At 37.6% G+C, this 26,574-nt stretch overlaps 3 protein-coding genes across 8 annotated transcripts in view; 1 reads left to right on the top strand and 2 right to left on the bottom strand.

Annotated features, from left to right (window-relative positions):
* The window catches only part of LOC129726388 (G-patch domain and KOW motifs-containing protein), an 84,470-nt gene that overhangs the window by 32,779 nt on the left and 25,117 nt on the right, over nucleotides 1-26,574 (top strand). The window lies entirely within an intron of this gene.
* On the bottom strand, nucleotides 219-26,574 carry LOC129726394 (uncharacterized). Of its 6 annotated transcripts, none has more exons than XM_055683020.1 (4): nucleotides 26,341-26,574; nucleotides 26,203-26,263; nucleotides 997-1,877; nucleotides 219-940 (listed from the first exon to the last, which is right to left on the bottom strand). In XM_055683020.1, exons 3-4 carry the CDS (start codon nucleotides 1,810-1,812, stop codon nucleotides 521-523), a joined length of 1,236 nt encoding a protein of 411 aa, XP_055538995.1. In that variant the 5' UTR covers nucleotides 1,813-1,877; nucleotides 26,203-26,263; nucleotides 26,341-26,574; the 3' UTR covers nucleotides 219-520. The 6 variants fall into 6 exon arrangements, with proteins under 6 accessions (XP_055538995.1, XP_055538997.1, XP_055538993.1 ...); XM_055683022.1 differs by having other exon boundaries at nucleotides 997-1,874; XM_055683018.1 differs by having other exon boundaries at nucleotides 26,203-26,574.
* Nucleotides 8,122-9,906, bottom strand: LOC129726390 (uncharacterized). The gene is made up of 2 exons (XM_055683013.1): nucleotides 8,801-9,906; nucleotides 8,122-8,738 (listed from the first exon to the last, which is right to left on the bottom strand). Exons 1-2 carry the CDS (start codon nucleotides 9,836-9,838, stop codon nucleotides 8,322-8,324), a joined length of 1,455 nt encoding a protein of 484 aa, XP_055538988.1. The 5' UTR covers nucleotides 9,839-9,906; the 3' UTR covers nucleotides 8,122-8,321.

Genomic DNA, 26,574 nt, shown 5'->3' with positions numbered 1-26,574 from the left:
AAAAGTTATAGGCAATAAAAATGCGGTTTTAGAAAAAAATATATACACTGTGAAATCTTTTTTTTCAGTACCAATTTTTTTTTTTTTTTTTGTTACAAAATATTAAATATTTCAAAAGGTTCCTTTTTAATGTTTACTACAATCTCTCTATTAAAATTTGGTGATGCCAGATTTGTATTAAGTTTAGGCTATGTCCGATGAAATTAATGAATTCTCAATTATAAGATATTAAGATATTAAATTTATTACAGTAAATTTCACAAAGCATTTTTAGAACATTATCATATGCAATATGCGTTTGTATTACGACTAGATTCACATCGAAACACACCTTGAGAAATGCTCACGCCACATTATTTTGAATGATATTGAAACCAAGAGCTCAATTGCACAGATCAATTATCAAAGCCTTGATTACTAAACAGGTCGAGAAACCACCGCTGCTTTATCAGCATCGGACAAAAAAAATAAAACCCCCGAAGCTTTTTACTCAACAAACTTTATTCCGATTGCCCATTATCTAGAGATAACCGTACTGTATCGCGTCGTGAATCAATCCCAACATTCGGCTGGCGTATCTTCGTTGCGCTGCCGGGGAGGTCGCGAATGCTTCCGATATGTCCCCGCCCAGGTCGGGCATATCGGCCGGATCGGTGCACAAGATCGGTATATCAAATGCACCCATGATCACGATAAACTTTCCGAACCGCGCCAGCTGCTCCTCGAGCGCAGTGAAGGGAAACAACTGGGTGGCATCGCAGCCGAGCCGCTCGAGTAATATCGTCAACGATGTGTGATAGATGCGTAACATTTCACTGAAATGCTTCTCACGGAAGGGTTGATCGCTGCAGCAAAATAGAAAGTATAACACATCTAGGGCTGGTGACACGTAGCGGGACAATTGCCAGTCAATCAGAACCAATTCATTAGGAGAGTCACCCTGAAATCGACATTTTTTATCAAAAAATAACTAATCCATGTTTCAAATACTGTTACCTTATATCCATACAGGATGTTATTAACCCAACAATCTCCGTGGTTCAGTACGGTATACGGTTCCGCCTGTGTCCCATCGAGACAGGATTCCACTACGGACATGTAGTTCTTTTTCAGTTTGTCCATTTTTGTTCTCGCCTCTATCTCTTGAGTATCTAGCAAAGAAGTAGCATTATCCAGTGCAGCTTCGAACATTGCAACCATCTGTGGGTTTTCCTTAACTGCCGAAAGCATAACATCAGGAAGTTTAAACTGTTCAAACAGCTCAGGCCGCTGATCCTTCAAAGCTAACGATACTCCGTGGAAGCGTCCCAGAGAAATCATCAGCAAACGGGCGTGATCATAATCGATCGGCATCAATTTATTCCACGTGCGAAGATTCCGGGTTCGAAGGTTCTCCATTAGTACTAACGCATTCTCCGTTGGCATATCCAGATAGGTGGAATAACACTTAGCAACACTGAAGAAACCGTCCTCCTCTGCAACGCCCTTTTCCCGCTGAAACTCCAGCATCGCCGGCAGTACAGTGGAGTACAGTTTCATTTCCCGCTCGAAAAGTCCCATCGAGTTGAACTGCTCGCGTCGTGCCGGATCGAGAGGAGGAATCTTGCAGAATAGAGCCACTTCGCGGTCACCTTCCGTCACGATTGCTTGATAGATTTCACCGATTAACCCATCGCAGTTGGATCCGGCCTCGAAGGATACCGCAAACTGCTCGGCAGTGAATCCAAGCTCCTGTGCTGCCTTGGCAACCGCCTGTTCGACATACTCCGGAAGCCGGGGGTTTGTTGGTTCAGCTGGTGGTTTCTGGTTCATGCTTTGTGCTCTATCCGCTGGTATTCAGACGATACTAACCAAGCAGCGTAAGACGTGGGCTGCTGCTGGAAAAAAAAAACAATAACACAAATGCAGTTATACTGCTTATCTAATCAGTTAGCTACGAATGGGGGCATAATATTGAATGGGTATCCAACCCATCACCAAGAGCTTTTACTAAAGCCACAAAGTGACATCTATCGCAAGCTTCAGCGACTCATTAGTAGTTTTGTTTCTAAGTTATGAATTTTTAATCAGTGTGGCAAAATGCACCGCTTCTATTTTGTCAACTTTTATCTAGAATTAATATTATATAATTAATACGTATCGGATTATAAAGTCAGATATCGAAACATTGAAATATATAGAACACTCATGCGTATACTGGTAGCATACATCTTGAAACATTTAATAGAAGCCTTCAATTTTCGTTGAATTTAATAATGTTAATGACTAACAAATATTAGTTTTTCAAACTGTCCCAAACTGTTTCCAAAGTTGCGCAAACGCGATCGAAATTATTATGACCCAAAAATTTATTTTCGAGCCATATTGTCTTCAGTAAAGTTGTCGCATAATATATTTTCCATTGTATAGAAGCTCCAATTTTGTGATCAATTCACCTGGAAGTGAAAAAAGAATTTAGCTTTTCTCATTTTTGCATATAAAAATCCACTTCATTCGGGTAAGTTGTGGCACATTTTATAAGAAATAACATTGCAGAAGACACCATACTTCAATCTGCCTGATTAAATGGACTTTCAATGGTGTTATGTGGTGTTCTGTAAAACCCTTTTTTATATAACTTTTTATAGTGATTCTCTAAAGTTTCTAAACGTTCTATGATGCTGCTTGCTATAATAAAACACACAATTTTTATCTCTTGTATTTCTTGAGTTTTCGAATACTTCAATTGAAATAACGCTCTAATTAACTAACAGGTTACTACAAAAAACGCAAATATTTACAGACAAAACCATTCCTATGTTAAAGTATAGATTAAACCAGGGGCGACTCGCGGCTTTTGAATCTGCCTGTTCAACTACACATTCTGAAAATCGCAATTTGAGGAAGTAATCACAATCATGTACGCGTAATCACGCAAGTCATCCTAGTCGTTACCATGATGTATAAAGGCATGGTGTAACGATATGTCAAAAGCAGAACCGGCCATATTGAAAAAAAAATGCCAGCGAGTAGGTTTGTCTCCAACCCTCCAAAGTGAAAAAACGCTTCCTCACCCCGCGCCTAGTTTTTGATCAAACCGTTACACCATGTTCTACTCATCATGGTCGTTACTATTTGAAAGTGAAACTGAAAACCAATAAAATGTCGATATAAATTTGCGTCTGAAATATATTTTTTGCCTGGCGTCCCCGTGTGCAATGCACAGGTTGCACCTATGGACGAGTCGCCCCTGGGTTAAACATCATTTAATCTAGATATAGGCATTTGTGTCCCTTTGTTGGTATCTGTTAATGCCTTGTGCCTAAGTGCCTTGTTTTAACGGAAATCTTCAATAACTAAAGAACTATAGGAGATAAAGACAAACTTTCTTCGGTAACATTCGGTGTATTGTCATGGCCAACAACATTGTAGAACATTGAAAAGTTGTATAAAATCACTATAAAAATTTATATTGAAAACCTGATCTTCAGGAGTTTTGTATAGAATACTCCACAAACGTCCATTTGAATAGATAGGCAGAACCTTGGGTTTTCAAAAAAGTTGTTTCTTATGAAATGTAACATAACTTTGCCGAACAAAGTGGATTTTTATATGAGCAAAAATGACTTTTAAGTCATTTAAGACTTTTAAGTGAATTAATCACAACCACATGAAAACGCGACGCGTAACGGACACTTTGCTTTTAATTTTCCCAATTCAACATTGCCACCCTAACGACAATGCATGATAGAACAAATATTATATTTTCAGGAATTTTTCTATTGGTATTCAGTGAAAAGTGATTTATTTCATTTTATACTAATTTTTACACAATATTGTGAACCACCCTATGCCGAATAAATGAACCACCCTAATGAAACATAATATATTCGATGCTAGTTACAGTGTATATCATTATACAAGCTCTTTCGAGAGACTAGTGATCAATTTCAAAAAATAAATTCTAAACATTTCGAACTTCGCCTTCCACAATTGAAAAAATGACTAAGTCCCAGAGAGTCGACTTTTGCAAAAATAAATTTTCAGATGACACCAATTCTCGACGTTTCATGCGTTTTTAAGTCATTTGACATCAAAAAAAAATTTCGAAAACCGAAATTTCACGGGGGGCCCTTGGGTGATTTTTCGGTTTTCAAAAAAGCCAAACTTCAATCGCTTTGCGCCACCCCATTTTAAGTCCGATTGAGCTGAAATTTTGCACAAGGTGTTTTTTCGAGCAGGTGAACATTTTGTATAGGGTTTTTTTTTTTTGAAATTCGAGATGACCATTTTGGCTGGCACCCTAAGGAACATAGTCTCGACTGTAGCTTTTATCGAGGCATAACCTTCCTCAATTCCGCTTACAAAATTCTCTCCCGCATTCTGTTCCAGTGACTGAGGCCGTTGCAGAAAACCTCCGTTGGTGAATGACAGCGGCTCAGATGTTCACCTTGAACAGATCGTCGACAAGTTTCGAGAACACAACTTGCAGACACATCATCTGTTTATAGACTTTAAAGCGGCGTATGATACAGTGAAACGCAACGAGCTGTGGCAAATTATGCTTGAACATGGTTTTCCAACAAAACTAGTTAAACTGTTACGTGCGACGCTTGACGGTTTTGCATTAAGCGTCAGTACAGCGGGCAAATTTTTGGACGCGTTTGTGACGTTAGATACTCTGAAGTAAGGTGACGGGCTCTCGAACTTGCTGTTCGACATAGCTTTAGAAGGTAGAATACGAAGGGGAGGTGTGCGGAGGTGCGGCACCATCATCACGATGTCTCACATGCTTTTGAGCTTCGCGGACGACATTGATATCATTGGTGTTTACCGAAGAGCTGTTTGGGAGTCCTTTACTGCTCTCAGCAGCCATGGTCGAAACACCGAACTATGCTGCCCTGTTGCCACTTTTGCTTCGAAACACGACACGGCGTGTATTGCAACTGCCATTGAGTGTTGGTGTTGAATCGACAACACGTAGAGCGATAGCCGGGCCACCGGATATTGTCGCGTTAGTTAGGCTCGATAATTTTTTTGTCATGTTTGTGAAATAATTGTTAGGGATAGATAGGCCGGTATTTTTCTCTAGCTGCGGAAAAGTGGTGCTGAATCCAGTCTCGTTGTGGTCGACGGCCATCGCGGGAGTTTAGTTTAGCCTCTATCACGGTAAGACACACACGTCGCGTGTTGTGATTGTTTAATCAGTGCGCGTTTTACGGTTTCATATTTACAGTTTGTGTTTCCGATTTGTGTCCCGCGTATTTTACAGCGAAGGTTGTTCCGCTGCTACGTGAAGACCAGCGAAGGTTGTTCCGCTGGCCCGTGATTCGAGTGTTTGTGTTGGGTGTTTGCTCGCCGAGTAGGGTAAGCTACGCTATTGGCTACCCCCGGCTAAGTGCCAAGGAGCAAAGAAGACACCTTCCTCCGAAGACCGTCATCGCAGCGGAATCCGCAGCCGGACACCTCAACCGGCCGTACAACGACCACCATCGGCAACCATCCCCACCACCGACAGCAAAGAGGAAATACGTAATAAACGCGCTAAGTTTTGTTTTGTTTATTTTGATTGTTTTTCTTTAGTGTTCTAGCAAAAGTCCGAAATCTGATAGAGGTACACGCCGCCCTGCAAAATAGGGTCTGCCGGGCAAAATTAAGCAACCCGAAGAGTAGCCAACTGCCTTCTGCAGTGTGTAGGGTAACCCCTACTAATATTCTATATATTCAGACATAGAATCGTCTTAAAAAACACTTCAGATGGAATGGTAGAACATTGCGTCTTCGAGTTTAGGATGGAGCATTGATTAAAAAAAAAGTTATTTTGTAAATATAAAAATATGCAAAAGTGACAAACGTGACTGAGATACGACTATATTATCGATGTAAAACTGTGAAATATTATCAAACACTTCAATGATGTTAGCGGTGGCTCTGAAAAGTACCGTTTTTATTGTTGGCTTCTTAGCATCATCCTGATTCTGGAAATACTAATATTGCTGTTTTCCAGAAATCGCAATCTTGGATTTTAAAATGGCATTGCGGCTCCGAGCATCATCGCAGTTTTGGAAATACTCACATTGGATTTATTTGACCATTTATAGTCAATTTACAGACACCGGAACAGATTTCAAAATTTCTGGTATTTCTGGCTTTTGAGCACAATTCAATGCCATGTTAGATAATATTCAGTAGCTTAAGGTTACTTTTCAGAGTGGCGATCTTGTTTCAAAAGTTTGGTCAGAATATCAAAGGTGTAGTGGTATGAAATAAAAGTTTTTATGGCAAAAACTTTTTTCGTTAAAAATAATTGAACATAATCAGATAGTTCAGTATGGATAAAAAATAGCTACATAGTGTCTTCAGCAAAGATTTTGATTATGTTGTTTTGGAAAATTTGCCAATGACGGTGGTCAAGAATATTGATTATTCCAGAAAATATTTTTCTATCTCACTCATAGTTGAATTGATCACGGATTTGTTGATGTAAAAAGGAGGATCTTTTTTCACTCTAAAACTTTCCCGAAGACTACATTGCACAGTGTTTTATTTTGCGGATTTCGTGCGCTAAATTGATAGCGTCTTCAAATTTGCTTTTAGTGATATATTTTATTCGGAAAAGTTTCTATGTATTTTATTGTGCTTCTTTTAGAATGTACGATTTAGTGATTAATTCACCTAAAAGTGATATGGAAAATTTATTTTTTCAGAACAGTGAGATAGACAGCTAGTGTCTAAAAAAAATTGTGGCAAATGGTTTTACTAGCAACTTTGTCGAAGGTGTCGGATTTCTTTCTCTTATGTTGAAAAAGATATAAAAAGTTTTATATGCAATCATAATTTTTAAATATAACTTTTTTCCTGGATTTTCTACATTTTGTATGTCTTCTACAAAATTATTAGCCAAACAGAAATACACATTTTTGCTGAACATTTGATCTAACTATGGTTCAAAATAAAAAAGTTATCCAACCATTTACGGTTTTTCAAGGGTTAGTTTAATTTCAAATTACTCAGCCGTACGCAAAAATACGCAGATAACTTTTTGATGTTCTGAAAGCACGTCTATTCTACTTCCAAAAGAATATAAAATCATTTGTCTAATAGAGTCTTTTCGATTGTTTCAATGAAAAAAATCTTTTGCATGAAAATTCTGACTTTATCAAATAACTTTGTTATTTCTAAATATAGCGTTTTACGATCTTTAGCAAAAATATGAATCTAATAAAATCGCGTAATTTTCTAGAAGGTCATAAAAATATAGAAAATCATGGGAAATAGTTATAAAGTAAAATATGCATTTTTAGACATAGTTAATTGTCATCTTTGCTGTCTTCTTCATCGGTTGTTTCAAATTTCCTTGTAGAGTTTATGAAGCTTCTGGAATTCTTATAAGCGCGCATTTCTTTAAAATTTAACGTTTGCGAAAAAATGACTTTTGACTTTTTATTTGAAATTTAAATTCGACTTCGGTCGTGATAGGATTCTGATGTATTCTGTTGGGAATGCAGATTTTGTATAGAAAACAACCTTAAAATGCTTATGTCGACAAAAATGGTGATGTTCTATGGAAGTTTAAGTTCTATTTCGACTACGCTGTATCCTGAAAATGTATAAAAAAACATTCAATTTGAACCAAAATCTAAAACTTGGTCATCTTGAAAAAAAAATGGTTTATCTGTAGGTTTCAAAACAGCACCATCAGAAGATCTTCGCTATGACTGTCTGCATCTCACTATCACCACAGGCTGCTGCCTTGATCGTGATGATGGAATACTAAACATAGAATTGTAGAGTAGTATAAGAGCAAAATGATCCAAAGCAAACTCGGAATAGTCAGAAATCGATTCTGAAGCTTGAGCTTCAAAACCACAATGAAAATCTACGCAAAAAATTGCCGTTGATTGTTCAGAAACTAATCCCCCATTTTGCTTAAATATTCTGAGAATGTTTGGGCTAACGTTTAAAAAAAAAAAGAAAATCACCCAAAAATTAACTTAAATTCACAAATATATAATTCATATTCTTCTTTTGGTATGTGACTGATGATGTAAATTTTAAATATCAGACAAGACAGTAATTGATATGAGAATGGAACAGAAAGCTCTTCGGAATGTCATTAGAGAAAAATGATATGGATTTGAATTCAGTAAAATCAGTAAATCAAATACCACGTATTAGTCATCCGTGAAGGCTTTACTTATCATTTTCATTTTAATTCTGTCGCTAAAGCAGAGGAAAGCTATGTCGTAACCGTAAATCCAAAATACTGATTAGATATCGCCGACAGATAGTAGCCAAAAATTGCTCAAAGGTTAACACCGACTCTTCCTGCTCCTAGAACTTCACAGATATCCGTATTTCATTGCATCCTTTATCACACCGTTCATTCGATCTGCGTATCGCTGCTGGGCCTCCGTAGAGGAGGAGAAAGCAGCCGCCGCATCGCCATGGTTGTGTACGTCTTCCGGATCGGTACACAAAATGGGCACATCAAGTGCCGTCATAATAACCGCAAACTTGCCGAACGTTTTCAACTGTCTCAACAGTGCCGTTAGCGGAAAGACATCCGTCGCTTCGCTACCCAGTTCCTCCAGTAGCTTCTTCAGTGCTGTGTAGTAGATCCGTACCATTTCATCGTAATGGTTATCGCGGAATGGTTTATCGGTGCAACAAAACAAAAAGTACAACAAGTCCAATGCTGGAGATCCGTATCGAGCAAGCTGCCAATCCAACAATACAACCTCTCGTGGTACACCATCCTAAGAAACAAAAATCAACAAGTTATCCAACAAAACGAGGTCAACCCGTATTTTAATTTTACCCGATACTTGAAAAGAAGGTTGTTTATCCAACAATCACCATGATTCAACACGGCATAGGGTTCAGCCCGTTCAGCATCCACACAACTTTCCAATACCGCTAGGAAATCGTTTCGCAATCCGTTCATTTTAAAACTGGCTTTGGCATCCTCCGGATCCAAGATAGAAATAGCAGAATCAAGCGCAGCTCCAAACATCTCCATCAGTTGTTCGTTTTCCTGCATAGCCGGAACCATTTGATCGGGAACCTTGCACGCTTCGAACAAATCCGGCCGTTGATCTTTCATCGCCAACGAAAGCGCGTGGAAGCGACCCAACTGTATCATCAGCATTCGTGCGTGTTCGTAGTTGACCGGTTCCAGCTTATTCCATCGAACGAAATCCCGAGTGCGCAAATCCTCCATTAGAATCAGCGCTTCTTCGCTTGCACTATCGAAGCGCGTTAACAAACAGCGGGGAACATTGAAGAAACCGGTGTCCAACTCATCCGTTACTCCCTTCTGTCGCTGAAATTCGAACATTGTTGGCAACAGATTGGCGTAAACGTCTATCTCTCGAGCGAACAGGTTAACCGAATTGAACTGTAATCTCCGCACCTGATCCAACGGGGGAATCTTACAGAGTAGAACTAACTCTCGCTCGCCCTCCATGATGATGGCTTTGTGAATCTCACCAATTAGCCCTTCGCAGTCAGAATTCCTGTCAATCACAATTGAAAACACGCCAGGAGTAAATCCCTGCTCTGGGGAAATACTGGCGACGCATTCATAAACGAATCTTGGAATGGCCAAAGGATTTGTATCCACAATCGGAACGTCTTCCTTGAGTACGAACGATCCATCTCCTTGGTTCGTACATACTATTGGAACCTCTTCGGTCAGCACAAAAGACCCGGTAGCCGAGGGAACACCTCTATCGTGATTCAGATCGAACGACCCACTTGTCGCATCCGGTGCGTCCCACTCCGGGGGCAGAATTTCCGAGGAAACCATGGAGGTTGGTTCCATTGCCATTATGGGCACCGGTGTAGTTTCGGACATCGCTTAACCTCGCTCTTAACCGACGAATATCGCACGACTGAAGGTAGAAAATTATGCGAACGGGATTCTTAAAGTTAAAATCCCGATAATACCCATCGGTGGATTCTGATGTGATTTCGATATCTAATCGCACCTGCTGCGATAACGATCGGTACACATGTAAATGCAGCCCAAACTTGGCTCTGACGAAATTTGCTAGCAAATTTGTGCCTTGTGGAATGGCAACGTAACTGGATTCCGTGGTAGTGCAACCACACTGACACACAGTGGGGAATCGCTGGCCATCAGCCAAAAAAATTTTTTTTCGTTAGCTGTTTCATAATATTTTTTCTTTATTGCTATAACATTCAAATGTCTAAATCCAAAATTTGGGCGCAATATCATAAAATCTGAATTTTTTATGACTTTTCAAAGCTTGGCAAACTGACGGTTTTTGTCTTTTTCTTGAAAAAAAGTACATTACTTTGAAACGCTCTGTAGCTTCAATGAAAGCTTGGATTTTTAGACGTCAAAGGAAAAATTGTTGTAAATATTGTGCAAAACAAACCCTTTTCATTAGATATTGTAAAATTTGGTCATAGTAGGCCTGACACTAGAAAAAATAAAAAAAAAACGGGATTTTTTGTGGAAAAGTAGCTTAAAAGTTTAGTTGCCGCAGTTTGCCACGGTTGTGACTACATTCAAAATTTAGGTAAAAACGTAAGCTTTCAAATGCATACTGTCCGCTGCTGCGCAAAACTGCGCAAATTGTGACTTTAGTGAAAAAAGTAATAGCAGATTTTTTTAGTTTTTATTTTTGAAGTTGAAATTTCATCCAGGATTAACTTTAATCATAACCATGATACCCCATTGATGAAAATTTATGATATCGTACTCAATCCGTAAGGATAAAATATAAATTTGGGCAGAAATCACAAAATTTATCAATGAAAAGTTATAAAATAAGTGTTAAACAAGAAAACAGTAAACAAATCTGAAATTTTAATTTTTTCAAACTTTATCACTTTCTGCAAATTTAAAACAATACTAAAAACATTCAGCCCTTTTCAATTTATGATCATGAAATTCGTTAAACTGATTGAAGTGTCAAATATTAGCAGCAAATTCATACCATCAAACTCCGGCCAACAATAGCCCGTTTGAAGATTGCTTTTGCTTCGCATTCGTTTGCATACAAAAATGAAGTACACATTTTGCTTTATGAGAAAAAAAAACAAAGAACAGTCGTCGCCCTCCGCATCTTTTCGTATTCATTTAGAACGTTTTGTCATTCCAGTGTCTTAGTTTTCAAATTCATAAATTCGTTGAATTTTATTATGGAGCCTTCAACTTCAGCGGCACCACCTAATTCAATGTCTAGTAAGTTGTCAATTCATGGTGTTATACATGTATTTAAATGTCCTCTTTCAACCATAGAAACCGGATTAGGAAGATAACATATATATGAAACAATGGAACATCGAAAATTACTAGAAGAAATGAAAATTGCAGCAAAAGACATTTTTCCTGCTGATAAGTATAATGAACTTCAAATTTTCTGGAAACAATTCAATACGAGATTTAAGCGATCACAGCGAAAGATTATGATGCTGTTGATGATTTTTTCAATTTGTAATTAGTTTGTATTACTTATGTTGTTTTAGTTTATTATAAATACATATATATTTAGGCAAAATTTGTTGAGTTCGACGGGTCGTCCATAAATTACGTTTTTTTTTCAATGGGAAGGACGCCCGGTGGCACTATTTGTGGTCAAAGATCATATAATTCTATAAAAAAGGAAAAAAGGGCCAAAAAAATATTAAAATTGGCTTTCGTGCTTTATGGACGGCCCCAAACAAAAAATGGATGCCAAAATCGTGTTCAGCGCCCCAAAATTATGTAAATACCAAGTTTTTGTCGCATTTATCGACACTTTTTTTGCTTGGCCAGCCTTTGTATGGAGTCGCCCCACTGTGCGACATTCAGTTCTAAAATAATTTTCAAAGGAGCTTCCAATGAAAGAAAAAGTCTACCGGAAGGTGACTTGTTCTAAGAACCATTAGTCAGCCTTTCCTGAAACAATTTACAGTTTTATATGCACATTCGGCAGGATGAATCTGAAATGCAAGCGAATTTAGTTCTTAAACAAAATTTATTTAAAAATTATGAACGAACAGTTTGCAACAACCCAATCTTCCTTTTTTTAACTATGAACTAATGAAAGTCAGAACGCGGGCTAGTAGCTCAAAATATGGTATGTTTTCTAAGAATGTACTCGAATCGTAACTGAATTCAAGTTCAAAGTTTCGATCAAATTTTCAAAATTTATCGGATTTTACATCAACTTCACATGATAAATTCCCAAATATTATCGGATTGTACATGAACTTTTAATTTTTTTTCTTGATTTTTGTCTTGACTCGCAAGTGGATTTAATAAAGGATTCTACAGACATTATGAAAAACTATGTACAAGTGAATACTCTCACGTGGATTTTCGAAATATAACTTCAAACTATGTTGCTTTTTTTGAGATCATTTTGATTTAAAAATAATTTTTATGGGTAATATTTGGTCGTTTCCGGAAACCGGAAGTCGTCATCTTGGATTTAAATATAGCATCTGAATTTGATTTCCGGTTTCTGAGACCACTTTTGTCTGTACAACAGCTCCAGGAAGTTGTCACTCCAGATAACGCATGAATTCGATTTTTGGGCCCGGGGCATCATTCCGATTACGGAAATACCCATATTGGGTGGTATCTGGTGGAAACCAGAAGCAGTTTGGATTTCAAAATGGTATCTAAAGTCGAGTTTTTGCCTCTGGGTATCATTTCGGTTCCAAAAATACCCATAATGGATATATTTGATCATTGTCGAAAATCGTAAACCGCCTTCTTGAGCTTCAAAATGGAGTCTGGATTTGATTTTCCGAACTCTATTCGAGAAATATATTGGACGGTGTTTGGCTATTTTATACTGTTTTACAGATATCGTAACACGCCAGCTTGGAATTCGAAATGGTATCTGGGGTCAATTTCTGGCCTCCAGATATCGTTTCGGTTTCGAAAATAACTATATTGGATGGTGTTAGACCTTGTTTTTAGCTCTGGTTGGTCGAAATTCGCGTTCTAAACAATTTCAATTGTGCAATAGTTCATGACAAATATGTCACATGTTGATGGACACGTAATAAATTTTTTAATCGACTGTTGTAAAAACGAATTAATACCTGGTAATTAAATTTATATGATGATCGTAATTAAAAATTTGCGTTTTGCAATAGGAAAAATCCACTTCTTGCTCACGCTAATAAAATAAAACAACACCAACATATTAGAAATTTGTCCGGTGAAAGTACTAGATATTTTTCAAGAAATTTTCAAGATTTACTATTCGACGGTTTAAAAATTTTAAAGGTTAATGTAATTCCCTCTACCTTTAACTACGCCACTGAGATACAATGTCACAGAAATATGCTTCGAATTTAAGAACCCTCGTCTACAAAATAACACGGTGACCGTGTTTTGTGTTTAGGGGTTCACAAAGAACATAGTCAACCCCCCCCCCCCTCTCTTCTCGCCAACGTTAATGAAATTGACACATAAACGCTATTGTAATAAATTAATGTACCAAATTCAATGGTAATCGGTTAAACGGTTTTAAATTATTCAATAAAGTTTGACGACATTCATATACTCCATTTCCGAACTTCTAACAATGCCACTGAGATATAGCGAAACCTCAAATGACAGAGTTATCCAAAGCCATCCCTCATCATAGACCATCTCATGGTGAAGTCACGCATCAGAGTTTGACAGATACTGGTAACTTTGGTTACCTTCGAGTGATCCAGTTTTGTACTTAATTATAGCAGATCAATTCAGTTGTAACTAAAATGCCCTTTAAGTGTTGTGCGTGAGGTGCCAGTAGAATAAGAACAATTATAAACTGAGCAGCGTTGCCACTACACACACAATTGCTTTACCAGAAAAAAGCATAAAGTCCAAAACGTAAATAATGTTACCACTAACTGTCAGAGAAATGAGGTTAAAGAGATTCGGTGAGATGGTCTATACTTGAAAACGCCTGTACGCAAATTTTCATGATAAAGTTTTCAATATCGTCAGCCGGGGTGATATTGTGCCATCCAACCCGTGACTAGTCAGCCATCTCTTCCGGGTCTGAAGACTAGTCTTTCTTGGTTAGGTATTCGAAGGAACTAATTAAAGAAAGTTTGGTCTTGTGATCGCCATGAGATGTCTAATAAACAATGGGTTTGTATGGTATAATTTCACCCCCACTGGCACAATCTCACCCCGGCTTACGCTATCTAACAAATAATAAAATTTACTTCCCGCACTCGAAAACCCCTATGGAGAAATTTTAACGGTAATCGGTTCAGTTGTTTTGAGTCTATAGGGAACAGACAGATAGACAGACTGACATTCGCATTTATAGATATATGTAGTCAAATTAAATTAAACCTCAACCAAGTTGAGACGTGCCCTTTGTGTCGTAAGAGTCGTTTCTATTCCACTCGGTAGGGCAGTTAGCCAGCTCTGCAGTCTGCGTAGGATCCGTAGGTTATCTTCCATCTGATCGATCAACCTTACCCGCTGTACTGCACCTCTTTGTTTCTTCCTTGACAGATTGGCCTCAAGAATTATCTTTCCCGGAGAGTTATCGTCCGACACCTTACGACGTGCCCAGCCTACTACAACCTGCCAATCTAAGCGACGTGGACAATAGATGGCTCCCAAACCAGCTCTTGCAATTCGTGGTTTATTCGCCTTCACCAAATTCCGTTCTCCATCTGCAGTCCATAGGAGATGGTTCTCAAAACATTTCGTCCGAAGATCGGTCTGATCAGTGTCTTGAACTCAAGGTAGGAGGTTAGCGCTGTATTCTCATAAACCTCTTCCTTTCATGCACTTCGTCTTCGATGCATTGATGACCAGTCCAATTCGTTTGGGTTTGGCTTTTAGTCCGATATACGCATCCGCCAACTTCACAAAGGTCCGGTTCATGATGGCGTTATCGTCGGCGAAGCCAAATAGTTGAACCGACTTTTGGAATATCGTGCCACTCGTGTTAATTACCGCTACTTTTATGGCACATTCTAAGACAATACTAGAGGCACGAGAGACCATCATCTTGCCTTAAACCTCTTTCGAAGAAAGTTTCGAAGGCGTTCTAGAGTGCCCCCGATACTCGAACTACACACGTGGATGTAGTTCCTTCGTCGTATTGACCAACCGTAAAAATCCGTAGTCGTGCATAATTTGTCATAGCTAGTCTCGATCCGTTTTATACCAATGAATTCCACTTGGTAGTGCCCCTCGAATTGCTTCGCACATGTTGATAGTCGACGGCAGAGTATTTGGGAGAGCACCTTGTAGGCTGCATTCAACTGAGTGATTGCCTTTTTGTCGAAAAGGCACACAATACCCTTCACTCCATCCACTCCTCCGGTACTCGTTTTTTCTCTCACACGGTGTCTGGTGGAAGAATTTATTCGAAAAAAAATAATGTGGCTCTAATAGTCATCATTCGGAAGCTTGAGGTGCTCTCATTATTATATTGAAATGTTCTGTCGGCGTGTCTAGAATAATTTTTTTTTTCAGACATTTTTTTGTAACTGAAAAGCTAGTGAAATGGAAATCAGTTGTATGTTTCAGGACTATGAAGAGCTGTCAAGGTGCTCCGATCGTACTGAAACATTCAGGGTTTGTTTATTTGTATAATAGAACAATGTTTTGAATAATCTCAGATTTTAAGAAATGGGTTAATCGGGATAGAAAAGAACTTCGAAAATTCCGAGTCTAAAATCTACTGAAAAGAAAACGAATGTGTAACGTTGAGTGAATTTAGTCGATTTCTAACCTCGACATTGTAGGAAATTCGCATTTTTCTTTAAAATCATGGTGATTTTGAAAAGTTTTTTTTTGTCAAAAGAAGCTGTTCTAAATCTAAACAATAGGTTGAAAAAAGCAATTTATGAGCTTTCTTTTGACGTATTAAAAAAAAATGGCCGCTCTAAAAACCTAACATTTTTCTAACATGCTTTTCCCCCAAAAAAAGTTTTTTTTTTTTTATTCATGTTTCTGACATTTTGCTGACTATGTCATCGACTTCAGACTACTGCACAAAATTTCGCTCTAGAACGAAAAGCTTTAATCTGAACGTTCCATATTTTGCTCATATAATTACGAGATGGTTCAAAATAAGGTCGGTGAAAAAATTAAAGAAAAGTAGTTCTTGAGTTAGACAATTAGGTACAAATAAACCCACTAACACAAACACGTATCAAGTTATTAGTGACAGTGCAAACATGAAAAAAAACCTAAATTAATCCACCTAGCGGTCAGACCCAGCCTTTCTCATTCAAACTTATTATTTATGAAAATAGATTTACAAGAACGCTTCAATCCAATAAATGTATATTCACTCTTAAGATTCCAAAAAATTGATGTTGTAATCTATACATATAAAAATGCAGTCCGGTCTGTCTGTCTGTCTGATCCATATAGGCTCGAAAATTACCGAACCGATCGGCGTGAAAATTTGTATGTATGGGTTTTTGGTGCCGATAAAGGTTCCTATGATAGTTTGAGACCCCTCCCTCTTCTGGAAGGAAGGGGTCCCATACAAATGAAACACCAGTTTCTGCCCATCTCGAAAACTAATCAACTAAATGGAACCAAATTTGGTAGGTAAATGTTTTTAGTGGTAAAAAATATGTTCATAATGTTTTGACACCCCTCCTTCTTTTGGAAGGGAGGACTGCCATACAAATGAAACACAGATTTCTGCACATCCTGAGAACTAACCAACTGAATGGAACCAAATTTGGCAGGTGAATATTTTTAGAGGTAACAAATATGTGCATGATGGTTTGACACCCCTCCTTTTTCTATGAGGGAGAGGTACCATACAAATAAAACACAATTTTCGCACAGCTCAAGAACCAATCAAGAAAATACAACCAAATTTGGTATGAGAATGTTTTGAGAGGTAACAAATATGTCCCTCTTCTGGAAGCACATGTTTCTGCACAAATTTCTGTACATCTCGCGAACTAATCAAACGCGAACTAATAAATGGAACCATATTTGGTGATTGAAAGTTTTCAGTGGTAACCAATATGTTCCATAATTGACCTCAGGCAACATTTTGGATTGTAAGATGGCAACATACGGTTTCTGGGAAACAGCCAAAAATGGCGGATTTCCACCCAATGTAATAATATCCGGATCTAGAATGATACACAGGAGCTCAAATCGACCACAGATACCATTTTGAATTCTAAGATGGCGACTTCCGGTTTCTAAAAAACAGCTGAAAATGACCAAATACCACCCAATATGAGTATCTCCGGAGCCAGAATGTTGCAAGAAGCTAAAAATTGACTTCAGGCACCACTATGAATTGTAGGATGGTAACTTCTGGTTTCTGGAAAACAGCCAAAAATGGCCGATTACCGCCAAACATGAGTATCTCCGGGACTAGAATGATACACAGCAGCTGAAATCGACCACAGACCCCTTTTTGGATTCTAGGTTGGCGACTTCCGGTTCCTGGGAAACAGCCGAAAATGATCGAATAACACCCAATATGGGTGTTTCTTCAATCAGAATGACGCTCAGATGCCAGAAATTATCTTAAATACCATTGTGAAATCCAAGACGGCGACTTCCGGTTCGTGAAAAACATCCTAAAATAACCAATCAGGCACCATTTTGAATTGCTTAATGGCAACTTCTAGGAGACAGTCGAAAATGACCGAATAATACTCAATATGGATATCGAGATGATGCATAGAAACCAAACAATGACCCTGGACACCATTTTGAATTTAAAGACGACCACTTTTAGTTTCTGGAAAACAACCAAAATAACTAAATACCTCCCAATATGGATATTTCCGGTGTCAGATTGATGCCAGAAAATCTGCTGAAAATTACCGAATACCACCCAATATGAATATATTCAGAATTAAGGCGATGTACAGAAGCCAAAAGTCGAGAATGTTGTCATTTCGATAAAACCAATCATTTCAAACGATTTGTTATTTGACTTTGATCATATCCTATGGCCGATTCTCCGTGCATTTGCAGACTTTAAACACATCGCAAGGAATCAACGAATTTGGAACGTTCAAATAGTACGATACCACATTTAAATTATATAAAAACAATATCGCACGCTAGCCTGGGGGGCTAATGCGGTCTCGATCAACTAGATTAGTTGAGAGAATTCGTTATCGTTATTGTTTTCGGCACATTATGCATGTGTAGGATAAGTACAACGATACACCGTGCCCCAGTGCTGAGTCGTGAAAATTTTCAGCTCGAAAAGATCCTCGACATGATCGGGAATCGAACCCGATATCACAACCGTGTGGGAGAGCTAGCCGACCGACATCGCTAACCACAGAACTACGGGGACCACTTTAAATTATATTGAGGTCACAAATATCGATCAAAGCAGGTATCGTTATAAATAGTCTTTGAATTTCTTTTCTTTCCATAACTTTTGAGCCACATATCAAATTGTTATGAAATTTGTTATTTGTAAGTTTGAGAGATGACTCGTTCGTATGACACTAGTTATGTTCGAATAAGTCATGTAATATTTGAGATAATAGACTTTCGTTGTTTTATTAACAATTTAATAAAAACGATTACTTAAGTTCGATTATAATCAAATGAAATGGGAACGTATAGGGCAGCCAAACTTTGAAACCACGTGTTCAATCATAATTCATCAGTTAACGCTTAACTAGTCCGCTCGTCTGATAATAATGTTGATCAATTGGGTTGTGTAGTTTCTGAGATAATGAAGTTTCGTGATTTTCACATTTCGGTACATTACAGACGAAGTTACAGTTCGATTACAGTAAAATTCAATAGGGTGTTATGAGGCAGCTAGACTTATCAATTGACACTAATTTTGTGGAAATCGGTTTAGCCATCTCTGAGAAAAGTGAGTGAGTCCAAGTAGTCGTCGGAATATGTTCCTTTTCATAGCTGGATTTCACATTTTTAAACATAACAGTCAAAGTAATTGTCCGATTGCAAAACAAATCAATAGGGTCTTATGGGGCAACAAGACCTTCCATTGGACACTGATTTTATGAAAATCGGTCCAGCCATCTCGGAGAAACATGAGTGGGATTAAACAGTCTTCAGAACACGTTTCTTTTCGTAACTTTTGAACCACAAGTTCAATCTTTATAAAATTCAAAAGTTAAGGGTTTTTCAGGGAGCCCGTTCATTTGAATCCAATTTTGTTCAAATCGGTTGTGTGGTTTCAGAGATAATGATGTTTCATGATTTTTACATTTTGATACATAACCTCTAAACTATAAATCCGATTACAATAAAATTTAATAGGGTCTTATGGGACAACAAGACCTTTCATTTGCAATTAATTTCATGAAAATCGGTCCAGCCATCTCTGAGAAAAGTGAGAGCGAATAAAAATCTGCACATACACACACACATACAGAAAATGCTCAGCTCGTCGAGTGATATATGCCATTCGGCCCTTTGGAGCACTTTTATATCTTCGGTTTTGCAAGTGATTGCTATACCTTTCTAGGAGAAAGACAAAAATGTTTGAAAAAAAAGTAGGAGTTTGCATCCAAGACACGACCGCATAACTGACGTAGAACTACGCACACTATTAACAAATGCATTGTTGTAAGTGAGTCATTAACGAGTCATGAAGTCTCCAAACGCTTGCTTTGTGCTGCCTCAACAGTGGGGGAATAAAGACACTGAAAACACGAGCTGTAAAAGCTGTTTCACAACTTTCAAATATTTGTTTATTTGCCTTGAGAGAGGCATGTTGCTGCTCAAAATTGGATTTGCTGAAGCTGCCTTGCCCGATGCTGCCAACCTTTATGCTGCCTCAGTAGTGGGGCAAAACCGGCAGTCTGACGACACACGCTGAGAAGTGAGAAGAACCGCGCTGTTCCTAAAAAATGGTGACCAACCACAACGCAAGTGATTTGTTTGATTTAAAGGCAGCCACAGGCGCAATTCGCTGCAAACCACTGCAATCCGCTGTTACTGCTGAGTGCTGATATCTGCTGCTACTGCTGTCAACGTTGTGGACGGTCTAGCCAGCTCACCTTCCGACTAATAAATGTAGCTGGTTTTACCAGAAACACTCTTTTATAGCCGAAGGTTGCTACGAAATAGGCCACGCTTTTTTGATCAGACTTACCATTCTCTAATGTTCTTTACACGAATTATTCCACAATTCGCATTTGATTTTTGTATACAGCGAATAAACACTGATGGTGCTCTCACACACGCAACGATTTTAACCCGTATCGTGTTGCAACGATTTTAACTTGTATCACCTTTGTTAAGGCGTTCTAACAGAACAGCAGAGTTTGTTGTTCAAAATCGGTTATGTTGATCGCAGCTTTTGTGCTGCCCCAATAGTGGGGGGCATAAGGTAAATAAATAAAGTAAATTTTTTGATCGCGACAGAATTTGATTGCTAGGATTCAGCACTGAATGCTTGTGTTATTGCCAAAAAATTATTAACCTTCAATTACTTGTTTATTTGCCTTGAGAAAGATATTTTGCTGTTCAAAATCTGTAAAAGCTGTTTTCGCATTCAGTAAATTAGACGGCCGCGAGAGATTGTGTTTTCTTGGATTCAGCACAGAATGTGTTGTTGCCAAGATAAAGCAAAATTTTATTGCGGGAAGAAGACCGAAGCCCTTAACTGGCGAGACGTTTGGTGCTACTTCGCTGCTGCTTGGATACGTTTTGGGATTTGTTTACTGGCGCAACCCGCTACTGCTACTTCCGCAATTCGCTACGATGCGGCCAACTAGTATAATAGCATAATTTTGTCGACCTTTTTAAGGAAAGGTAGCAAGCGACCAATCAGAGGACGTTATTTTTGTTTCATTAAGGCTTGACAATTTTCAACAGTACAATAGTTTGCATTATCAATCAACAATTTTCTACACTCGGGTGGATGCGTGTATAATTTTCCAAACAATTGCTGCAAAAATGAAGGAAATCGGTTGAAAACAAACCGATTTATAAGCATTCAAAAAGGGAATTTTTCGTCCCCTTTTCGTTAATAGTTTTCTTATTTACATCCCTATGCGGTAGGCTAAAGAAAACCGTAGTTCTACGTCAGAAATTGTTCTGGACCCGTCGATAGAACATTTCAAATTTGGTGGCATAAACCTTAAGCTTTCGAATGGTGAGTATTATAGCGATACTTTTTTTTCGAATAAGTTTCTTCTACCAACGACATCGTGCAAAAATCTTGTTAATGACCCAGTACCTACACGGCTCTAGCCAATGTTCCTCTACCGCATTTCAACAACTCGCTGGTAAGTTGGTCTACTCCAGTAGCTTTATTGTTTTTCAGCTGGCTAATTTCCTCCTCCACTTCCATCGGGGTGAAGGAGGTGGGAGGGGGGGTCAGATCGGGGGCTGTAATCCTGTTGTTTTCTGCTCGTGCACCAAGATCAATTGCCATTCCGTCTACTGCATTGCCGTTGCATTGCCGATGCTCATCGAAGTGCTGCCTTCACATTTTGATCACCTCACACTGCACAGTGGGGAATCGCTGGCCATCAGCCAAAAAAATTTTTTTTCGTTAGCTGTTTCATAATATTTTTCCTTTATTGCTATAACATTCAAGTGTCTAAATCCGAAATTTGGGCGCAATATCATAAAATCTGAATTTTTTATGACTTTTCAAAGCTTAGCAAACTGACGGTTTTTGTCTTTTTCTTGAAAAAAAGTACATTACTTTGAAACGCTCTGTAGCTTCAATGATAGCTTGGATTTTTTTGACGTCAAAGGAAAAGTTGTTGTAAATATTGTGCAAAACAAACCCTTTTCATTAGATATTGTAAAATTTGGTCATAGTAGGCCTGACACTAGAAAAAATTTAAAAAAACGTGATTTTTTGTAGAAAAGTAGCTTAAAAGTTTAGTTGCCGCAGTTTGCCACGGTTGTGACTACATTCAAAATTTAGGTAAAAACGTAAGCTTTCAAATGCATACTGTCCGCTGCTGCGCAAAACTGCGCAAATTGTCACTTTAGTGAAAAAAACAATAGCAGATTTTTTTAGTTTTTATTTTTGAAGTTGAAATTTCATCCAGGATTAACTTTAATCATAACCATGATACCCCATCAATGAAAATTTATGATATCGTACTCAATCCGTAAGGATAAAATATAAATTTGGGCAGAAATCACAAAATTTATCAATGAAAAGTTATAAAATAAGTGTTAAACAAGAAAACAGTAAACAAATCTGAAATTTTAATTTTTTCAAACTTTATCACTTTCTGCAAATTTAAAACAATACTAAAAACATTCAGCCCTTTTCAATTTATGATCATGAAATTCGTTAAACTGATTGAAGTGTCAAATATTAGCAGCAAATTCATACCATCAAACTCCGGCCAACAATAGCCCGTTTGAAGATTGCTTTTGCTTCGCACTCGTTTGCATACAAAAATGAAGTACACATTTTGCTTTATGAGAAAAAAAACAAAGAACAGTCGTCGCCCTCCGCATCTTTTCGTATTCATTTAGAACGTTTTGTCATTCCAGTGTCTTAGTTTTCAAATTCATAAATTCGTTGAATTTTATTATGGAGCCTTCAACTTCAGCGGCACCACCTAATTCAATGTCTAGTAAGTTGTCAATTCATGGTGTTATACATGTATTTAAATGTCCTCTTTCAACCATAGAAACCGGATTAGGAAGATAACATATATACGAAACAATGGAACATCGAAAATTACTAGAAGAAATGAAAATTGCAGCAAAAGACATTTTTCCTGCTGATAAGTATAATGAACTTCAAATTTTCTGGAAACAATTCAATACGAGATTTAAGCGATCACAGCGAAAGATTATGATGCTGTTGATGATTTTTTCAATTTGTAATTAGTTTGTATTACTATGTTGTTTTAGTTTATTATAAATATATATATATATATATATATATATATATATATATATATATATATATATATATATATATATATATATATATATATATATATATATATATATATATATATATATATATATATATATATTTATATATATATATATATATATATATATATATATATATATATATATATATATATATATATATATATTTAGGCAAAATTTGTTTAGTTCGAGGGGTCGTCCATAAATCACGTTTTTTTTTCAATGGGAAAATGTGGGAAGGCACGTTGATGATGTCGTTCTTGAAAAACCAACGCTTTATCCTCAACTTGCTCATTCTTGCGTTGATTGGCTGCCATCCCATCACGCGTTGGCGCATCTTGCCCAGTACTATAGCCCAGTGGTGCCGCACAGTTATCATCAGTTTTGATTATTAATAATTTTATCTTTTTCTTTTCATCATTGCATTTTTTGGCTTAAACTGCTTTGCGAAACGAAAACCAATCAACAAGAGCGAATATAAAACTTCAAAAGTAATGAATTTACGATAACAAACAATGTAAATCAACCACAAAAAATAGTTCACAGAAAGCCCACGTGAAAATCATACGCATAATGCAATATCTGGAATCCAGCACAAAAACCATTACCAACTGGAATAGTAGATTTAATTAAAAGCTCTCATCTTGAATGGCTATATTTGACATTCAAACTGGTAATGTAACTTCTCTTGAATGTAAATTATTCTTTCTGGTGCTATTCATTGGTAGAGTGAAGAAAAAAATTAAGTTTCATAATTTCTGAGCCAGTCATAATTCTGCACCAAACTGTTAGTCATAGAAGCAGCATGCAAGTAAAGCTCAGCACGCAAAACGATAAAGCGCTTCCAGTCTAAACTGGTCTATTATGATACATTTTTTGTTCTGATCATGATTCACGCCGGTCCGATCTTGATACAAATTCTATGGTCAGAAGAAAAACAACTAGGTATACCTATCCAAATTAATTCCCGTCAGAATCGCTATGAGTTATTATTTCTATAAACTAGATTAAAGGTAAACAGATAGACCGTTTCGATAAACGTGATTTATTTGGGTATAATTTACCTTGTTTTATGTAGATAATGTCTACCTTGCATGTTGTTATCAAAAGGTTTTGAGCCATTCTAAAATTTTTCAAATCATGTAACGAATGAGATGGTCTAGTTGTAATTTCAGTTTAATGATTGTGATTGATTTTAGGATGTTATCACACGTTTCAGTTATATGATCTACAGCCTCTGATATAACAGAAAACGTGTTGTTATTTCTTCTATTTTATTTTTTTGATGTTTTATTTTTTTTTATTTTTTGGCTTTCTCAGTCTTTGGACAGTCAAAAAACAATATCCGCCGTAGGACCAACACTCAACAAAATCAAACCACCCGCAGTAGCGTCCCGCAAAAATCAATATCAATCCAATTTAAAAAACCAAAAAACATCGAGAGCGTCACAAAAATTGTCCATTTTCAACCGTTTTAAGCTCAGTCAGTTTCCAACCGATTTTTGTCATTTTTGCAGTAATCGATTGGAAAATCAACCAAGCACCCGTCCAAATGCAGAAAGTTGTAATCTGATTGTTCGAACGATTGTACTATTGAAAATTGTCAACCCTTGTCGAAACGCAAATGTCGACCTCTGATTGGTCGCACGATGCTTCTTTCCCTAACAAGGCCGACAAAATATACCTAGTTGACTAAGAATGCGCGCTTTGTGTTTTATGTATAATTCATTCCATGATTGTGCCGATACCACACGGACGTTGATTGCGACTTTAGTCACACCTATTTTTCCAGTTACCCACAACGTGCGAAAAATCTATGTCAGAGCGGATATCGCGCGCTATCTGGACCATGAAGCATTTATGCGATAATTGAATGAAATTTGCAACTGCCGCAACCAGCCTTTTTCAAGGCTACTAAATGAATTTGGAAGAGCATAATGAATGGTTATTACTAAACTGCAACTTTGATTGCAGTTCGATGCTGCTGCAATTGTGCAGCAGTGTGCTGTATATTACAATTCATTGATACTGTGCATCACAAGCGGTATATGCGAAACAAATCCGATTCCAAACAGAAAAGTTCAGCAAGTTCTGCTCACGGTGCTGAGTCCGTTTTAGAAAATTCATAACACTTTATTAACTAGGATGTAAAACGTCTTGAAGAAGACGGTTATTGCTTGACATCACAGCAGAATTTCCACCTTCATACTAATGTCTACCGTACTAATGTCCATGCGACACGGGGAAGGAAACATTTTTTCCTTCCAAGCCGCGCAACACGATACAATACATGTTATTTTGTTGCCTTCATGAGAGTGGTATCGATCCGGCTCGACAGAATGTTCACAAGAAATCATTTTTGTACATCCGTGCTACGAAACTGAGGAAAAACTTTAAAACTAAAAATAAAGGTGGAGCTTATCAAATGATCGATCTGAGCCAGAATGAATGAGATGTATTTTTTTTCGAACGTTGTAGAATGGTATAACTGGAAATAATTTAGTCACACCTATTTTTCCAGTTATCCCAAAAAAAGCAAAGCCTTGGTGCTACATTCCGTATCGGAATTCGACCTTCTGTTTTACTATACACAGACTTCGCAGCCGACTGTTAAGTGTACAGGACAATTGCGGGGCTAGCGCTATTATCCTACTGACACTAACAGTTTCTCCCGAGCCGGGACTCGAACATACGACGACTGGCTTGTTAGGCCAGCATCGTACCTCAAGACCAGCTGGGAGGTTATTCCAGTTATCCCATTCCATTCCATTAAAGCAAAAATAATATACGAAACATATACGGAAAAATATATCGCTTCACACCATTAAAATGGTTAACCCTAATCGAGTGTATTCCCAAAGCTATTGCAAAATTTTATTGACATAAGACAGCTGTCGTAATTTTACGTTAACCTTGCGGTCGTTTCTTATAAACAACCTCTTCCACTTTTTTATGAATATTACGAGAAAGTTTTGGTCGCAGCCGAACCAACAACCAGACTATAGCATTACAAGACTTCCCAAAGTTTGAAAACAAATACGACACAACTAAGTGAGTGACTATCTCTAATTCTGTACTATTGTTACCAACATCCCATATCAATACAATTTTCCTTGGAAAAGGCCACCAAAACGGTCGAAACGTCGGTCGAAACCTAGATTGTCGTGTATTTCCTTTTTGAAAACACTGAGAAAGCCAAATAATAATGAAAACATCCGCATAAAAAAAACTTCTCAGTGCGAATGTTGGCAATTAGGCATGTTGTCGATTCGTACTTCAATTGATTTTTTTTTGTTTTAATAGCTAATAACACAAAAAGTTGATAAAATTCATTGCGAACGATTTATTAAACAAATAAACTTAATAAAGTTACGTTATACCGTAAGACACGATAATGGTTCAAACCGCAGCCACTCATTAACGATCACTTCTCACACTTTTCTGAACAAAAACAAAAACATTACAAGTTCGATGTTATTGATAATTATACGTTACACCCAAATTAACACCTTATTTACCGGAAAATCGTCCACCACTGCACACTCACACCCCTAAAACTTGTAAACTATGCTCGGGCCCCTAAATGGTTCAGTGTGTCAGATTAGCAGCCGCGCGGAAAGCGTAAATTAGGCGTAACCAGTTCACAAAGTGGCTAGCAGAAGTCCGTCGACGCGTTACGATTTATCATGACCGGTGAACGCGCGTCGTTTTCAACGTTCTAGGTGATACTGATGGACGGTTTACTTTCAATC

This window comes from Wyeomyia smithii, chromosome 3 (assembly GCF_029784165.1).
Source record: "Wyeomyia smithii strain HCP4-BCI-WySm-NY-G18 chromosome 3, ASM2978416v1, whole genome shotgun sequence".
NCBI lineage: Eukaryota > Metazoa > Arthropoda > Insecta > Diptera > Culicidae > Wyeomyia > Wyeomyia smithii.
This window is presented reverse-complemented; position numbering and strand designations above follow the sequence as displayed.

What these genes read in the sequence shown, in the direction of transcription:
- LOC129726394 (XM_055683018.1), bottom strand. Translation starts at nt 1,812, where the DNA reads ATGAACCAGAAACCACCAGCTGAACCAACAAACCCCCGGCTTCCGGAG. An exon ending in ACATCCTGTATGGATATAAG is followed by an intron (nt 941 to 996) that starts GTAACAGTATTT and finishes TGTCGATTTCAG; the next exon opens with GGTGACTCTCCTAATGAATT.
- LOC129726390 (XM_055683013.1), bottom strand. Translation starts at nt 9,838, where the DNA reads ATGTCCGAAACTACACCGGTGCCCATAATGGCAATGGAACCAACCTCC. An exon ending in ACCTTCTTTTCAAGTATCGG is followed by an intron (nt 8,739 to 8,800) that starts GTAAAATTAAAA and finishes TTTGTTTCTTAG; the next exon opens with GATGGTGTACCACGAGAGGT.